General features: G+C 39.7%; 1 protein-coding gene across 1 annotated transcript in view; it reads left to right on the plus strand.

The window, feature by feature from the left end:
• COMMD10 (COMM domain containing 10) overlaps window positions 1-5,353 on the plus strand; it is a 202,414-nt gene extending 197,061 nt beyond the window's left edge. Inside the window, exons 6-7 of the mRNA XM_075541418.1 lie at window positions 1,993-2,052; window positions 4,274-5,353. Coding sequence (XP_075397533.1) covers window positions 1,993-2,052; window positions 4,274-4,312 — 99 coding nt within the window. The 3' untranslated portion in view covers window positions 4,313-5,353. The remainder of the gene's footprint in view (window positions 1-1,992; window positions 2,053-4,273) is intronic.
• The last annotated feature ends 833 nt before the right edge of the window (window positions 5,354-6,186 follow it).

Here is a 6,186-nt window from a genome sequence, read left to right on the forward strand (position 1 = left end):
GAGATTGACAGTTCAAACACACCAGCCCCTCTGTAGGGACAAAGACCTGGCCGCCTAGTCCTGAAAAGGTGACAGTGTAGGAAACCCACCGGGACAGTTCCACTCTGTCCTGTAGGCTTGCTGTAAGGCAAACTGGCCTGCCAGCACATAACAACCCCAAATATCGTGGGGGTTGTGGAGCTAGTGATTACTCATTCGGCTAAGATTCACATGGTAGGCCGTTCAAAACCACCAGCGGCTCTGCATGAGAAAGACTGGGCTTTCTACTCTCGTAACAGTTACAGTCTCGGAAGCCCACCAGGGTCGCTATGAGTCAGGATTGGCTCCATGGCAGAGAGTTTGGGATTTTGTTTTTATTTTCTTTTTGGTATTATTCTCTGTAATTGTTAAGAAGGATTTTTCCAGGATTACTAAAATTTTTATGGTTTTAAATCTTTCCTACAGGATGAGACTTAAAAGCATGTATGTTTTCTCATTTATTTTTTGTCTTTTCCCCACTAATATTTAAGTTGAAGGTCTTTGGTAGGCCTAGGAGAGAAAATGAAGTGTGAACTTGGATCCTATGAGCTTAGGCTTTGTGAGGAGGGATATGCCCTTCCTTCCATCACCCCCATTGCTATCCTGGAGTGAACAGAGATAACTCACTATGGAGATGTAGGCGTTATAAATAAAAACCAAAATCTTAAAAGCGGATCCAACAAGCACAGTAAGAGAACATGGGAACTAGAATTTGATGGCATGTTAGAAATGACCACAAGTGATGAAGTGCCTGGGTCAGTGCACGTGTTGCAGCATCTCTCTACTTACTCAATTCAGGGACCCGTTTCATGTCATGTCATGTTCTACGGCGACAGGTAGTGGATTAAGCACTGGGCTGCTATCCACAAGGTCAGCAGTTCAAATCCATCAGCTGAGCCTTGGGGGAAAGGTTTGCCTCTTTGCTCCGAGAAAGCCTTGCCGTCTTGGAAACCCTGAGGAACAGTTCTGCTCTCCCTGTTGGGTAGATGTAGCCTCAATGGCAAGGAGTTGATTTGGGTTTTAAGTAAATGGCAGCGAGGTCAGAGCAGCTAGCTTATTCTCATTAAATGCCATGTTCCCTGGGGGCCTTGAGCAAAATAAATATGCTCTTAGCAATCATCAGTGATGACTTCTATGTCTCCTCAACTTACCGGATCAACTGAAAGTAAGATCAGAATAATTTAGTTTAAGGTGGCGCTGTATCGCTCTCTCACGTGAGTGCTCCAGAGCTCATGGGGGCTCAGCGTGACCACGGGGCAAAGTGGCACTACCCCTGGGTTTTCTTGGCTGGCATTTGTTTCAGAGTTGATCACCAGGTCTTCCCCACAGTTCCCTGCTTGCAGTTCCCTGCTTGCCATCAGCAAACACACACGGTGTTACGTAGCCTCTGTCGCGTCCACAGAGGCCCAGCAAACGGGAGCAGAAAGGATGGAGCGGGCGTGTGCATGGTGAAGTCCAGCTCTGAAGCTCCTGTGTTGCTTGTTAACTTTTGCTGAATCCGTAGCTTTAAAAGACAGCACTGTCGGCGTGCGAAGCCCATAGCATGAGATTTGTGCTTGACGCCCGGAGCTGTGCTGATGTGAAGACTTGCTGGCTGCTTGGGTTCAGTCTGGCCCATGCCACCTCCAGTGTCTTTGTGTGATCATATTTACTAGATTTCAAGTGGGCTGCTGAGAAAGATGTAATAAAATCTCATGTATTAGCTCTGTGTTAAAAATAGATAATGAAGTCGTTCTCTTGTGGCATATATTTTTTTAACCTTTGTGGAATCAATTTACAAGAGATGTCCCTGTCGAGTTGAGACCTTTGCTCCCGTGGAGTGTACTGTGAGCTGGAAGAGCGAGCAGCCATTACTTTCCCATAGCTCAGGAAGGAATAGCATGGCGTGTGCTGGCGCGAGCTGCAGGGCAAACAGAGCCATGTAAATCGTATGCGACTAAATTCTTATGGTGTCCTTCTTCTTCTTCTTCGTAGAGCCTGCAGAAAGTTCTTATGGAGTTCAGTCACAAGGAGTTGTTTGAGTTCTATAACAAGGTATATATTTTTAAAATAGTTTTCTGATATGTGGGTTCTTTCAGAATGGTTTTTCTATAAGCTCTTATTTTCAAATACCCCGTTAAGGAGCTAAGTTCTTTAAACTTCCCTTTGAGTACCCATGTTTTACAGTAGGAAACAGTGAGGACACTCTGTGAGGACACTCTGCCAGGAAAAATGGAAATGGCTTTAATTGAAGCAGTAAAGCCATTGCTTTAACATAAAGCAGTAAATAATAATAAACTCCCTGGCCACGCTGACACTTTAGATAGAGCCAGTGTTCAATACGTTAATTTCTAGGCCTAAGGGTGAAGGAAACATGGAAAGGGAGATGCCAAGCTCCTAAAGGTCTATCGTGAGATGAATAATAGGGAGCTTCAAAAAGTTCGTGGAAAAATTCTATTATTTTTCAATTTCTTTTCTCTCGAACTCTTTTTAAGATTCTGTAATCTATCTTTTGATTTTTTATCAACATATATACTTGGCATATCGTTTACATAATGTACAATTCAGTAGTTCAGTCATGTTAGAAAGGGTTGTACAATCCTGACTACATTCAACTTTTAGACATTTCCTTGCCTCTTGTACTCACTGTTTATGGCTCCCTGTTTCCCCACAGCCTCCCGCTATTCTTCCCAGAAGGGTTACTGTTCCCATGGGCTTCCTCTCCTGGATTTCATATACAGAAAATACACCAAACACAGAAATAACGAAGTACAGAAAAGCCTCAATAAAAAAGAGCATAAAATATTAAAAGCAAGGACAAATTTAAAATGGGTAGAAAGGGAGATCAAATGATATGGTGTTCTATTTTAACACAACTGTATCAGCAAAAACTTGCTTTTCAGTGAATTATTGCAAATACAGTTAGGTTAAAGTTTAGCAAGACTATCCACATCCTGGTCTGTGTTCAGAGAGGGCTCACCAAAGGTTTAATCCACAGGTTTTTCTCCTTCACTTTTTTTTTAACTGAAACAACTTCAAAATGGTCAAAGGGGGGAGATCAAATTATAAGATAATAAATTTCAGCCTAACTAACTCTTCCATAATCGACTTTACAATGTTCCCTCTCTGATCCTAAGGCTGCTCACATCCTCTGACTGCTGTCGGGGGATTCACCAGAGGCTTAATCCCTGCGTGGACCTTGCAAATGAACTGTGGACTTCCACTCTCATCCACAGCCTTTTGTAAACTGAGTGTTCACAATTTAAGCTCGGATGCCATTTGGATTTTATTATTTGAAGCATTACGCAGGCTGGTGTGCTTCTTCTTTGAACACTTAGCTGGCACCTTAGCCTTTCAGACCCGTGCGTTATTCTTTCTGATAGCCAGGCCCCATCTGGTTTCTTCATGACACTTTGCTATAGCAACCATATCTTCAGTGAGCTCTTCATGAGGGCGAGTATTGAGTCAGGCCATTGTCATATGAACTAATTGTTCTAAGGTTGAGGGTAGAAACCAGTGTGAGCCCCAGATCCGTTTACGTATCTGAATGGTGTCTGTAGCTCTGGTTCACTTTAGAAACATCGTTTTATGATAGTGAACAATTAGCAATCACCCCCCTGGGGCATAAAGTGATTGTGTCGATTGTGTCATTAATGCAGTGACAGTGACGGTATCGAGTTTAAAACGTTGTTGAGAAAAGGAACGTATGCAAGTATGGGCCCGCTGCAAACTGTAACACCTGAATTGACGGTTTGTACAGATTAAGTGCCTGGACACTATTCACACATTGAGGGTTGGTGATACGGCACAACTTTCAATAACACTCCTTCCCATAGGCAGAACCTTGCTTCTAATATTAAGATATGTCATAGTAAAGTAAGGAGGGCACTAAAATAATAAATGGATGTTAGTCCCAGACCCCACACACACATTTTTGAAGCCCCCTCTTAATTCAGTATAGTCTACCTTCCTCACCCACTTTCAAAATCTTACTGTGTAATACAATTGTAAATGAAACAGCTGGGTGTACTTAAAACAGTAGTATTCAGAAAACCTTCTTTACACATTTGAAAACTTAAATTGCAAGCATGAATTCTAATATCGTCGCGTAAAAGGAAAAATATTCAAAGTGGTATTTTTATTGCTATGTGAGTGAATTGAATATGCATAGTTACCCATGTCATTTTTTCCTTCTATTTACATGTTTCTAAATAGCATTTCATATGAACATCTCTTCCTTCACCAACTGTCTCTCTTTTCTTTGTCTTTTAAATAGCTAGAGACCATACAAGCCCAGCTGGATTCCCTTACATGAGGTTTTCGAAGACTGGTTTCTCCATCACACTCCTGCCACCTGATTATTTAACATTGAAGACAGATTGCCAGGTTGTGCTTTCTGAAAGGATTCGGTGTGTTTTCTTTCTTATAAATTACATGGCTTATTGCTTTTTAGACAAATAGCAGCCCGCGGAGATCGTTGTTAAGAATGTCGAGATTCTAATAGGCTTTCCCTTGGCCTGTGAACCAACAGCAGTTGTTGAGGACACCGGTTACAAAGGAAATGAAAGTGAATGCCACGGTGTTTTGCTTTCTGAATGTTGGTTTGACTGGCTGGCTTGTTTAAGTTTTACATGCTTGGTGACACTGTATGTGTCAAATGGAGTCCGCAGTGTAATGTGTCCCTCAGCAGAATACAGGACTTCAGTAATTAGTCAGAGAAACAAAGCAGCTTCACACAGTCCAATACATTGTAGCATGTTTCCTTGAATTTAGTGAATTCGGTTTGCTTTCAAAATATACATCAAATAAATTTAAAATAGAGCTAGTAATAACATTTAATATCAGCATGGGCTTGTTTCTCTTTCCATTCTGCTCCCCCCGCCCCTTGAAGTTTTTATTTGCTTATCTTTATACTGCAAATTAATAATGGTTTCACTTGACTGTATGGGAGACAGAGTCAGATCATGAATAAACCACAGTTGGCATGAATGTTAAATAGATATTCTTAATGTTTTTAAACAAATAACTTTTATATTCTCTTCCTGTAAATATGTTCGTTGATTTTGCTCAGTAAAATTTCTATGTTTTAGGACTTGTTGATTTGAAGTTCACAAGTATCTTACGCTATGAATGTATTTGATTGATACGTGATTGTTGAAAAAATAACACCAATTGATTTTTTTAATGAATAATATGTCTTACCTGCTTCCAGAGAGATTGATTCAAAATGACTGGCTTCAAATGTTGGACTTTTGATTTCATAAATGTTCCATAATTAAATAAGCAGCCATTGAAATAGATTCGCATTCTTTAAGCATTCAGTGGTTTCCAAATAAATGTTCACTATATGGAATGTGTGCCTATAGTTGTGTATATTTCTATTACTGTTGTTATTTGGAAGGATTAGACATTTGATTATTTCAGAAAGTATGTGTTGTACCTGTCCATAGTTGATTTTAAAAAGTCCTTAAACTCCAATTGATAGGATATCTATAAGGCATAATTATGATGTAATAAAATCTGACCTCAGTCTTCAAGCTCCATTCTATCACTCCTCAGAACCACTTATCTGACTACTATCAACATTTTGGCAAATATCCTTCACACACACACACACACACACACACACATACACACCACTCATATTGATAGGCCTTTCTGACATTGATGGATGTGGAGGTAGAAATGTTCATCGTTTCAGTAGCCAGACTTAACTCCTAGTATGTGGACCTAAGTTAAATATGCTCCTTAGAAATGCAATTTCCAAAAAGTAGCTCACTCTATTAAAATAATTGTTTTTAAACCTTTAAAGAGTATATCTAAACCTAAACAGAATTGTGATATTTCTGAAATATATTTAATTGAAAATAATTTTATCCTTAAGGTATCCCCATTCTATGTTATGCAAGTTATAGAAACTATGACAATCTTCTATAGTGTTAAATGTATGTTGTGTTTTCATAAAAATGAGATAGGGTTTAGAAGTTAGTAGGGATTGGAGCATGCTGTTTTAGCAAATAAATATATGCGTTGTATTAGTCTGGGTAGACTAGAGAAACAAATTCATAGACACTCATGTGTATAAGAAAGAGCTTTATATCAAAGAGCAATTGTACATTAAGGAAACATCCCATCCCAACCTAGTTCAGATCAAGTCCATAAGTCCAATATTAGCCCATTTGTCCAATA

The sequence above is a fragment of the Tenrec ecaudatus genome, chromosome 2, assembly GCF_050624435.1.
Source record: "Tenrec ecaudatus isolate mTenEca1 chromosome 2, mTenEca1.hap1, whole genome shotgun sequence".
Lineage (NCBI taxonomy): Eukaryota > Metazoa > Chordata > Mammalia > Afrosoricida > Tenrecidae > Tenrec > Tenrec ecaudatus.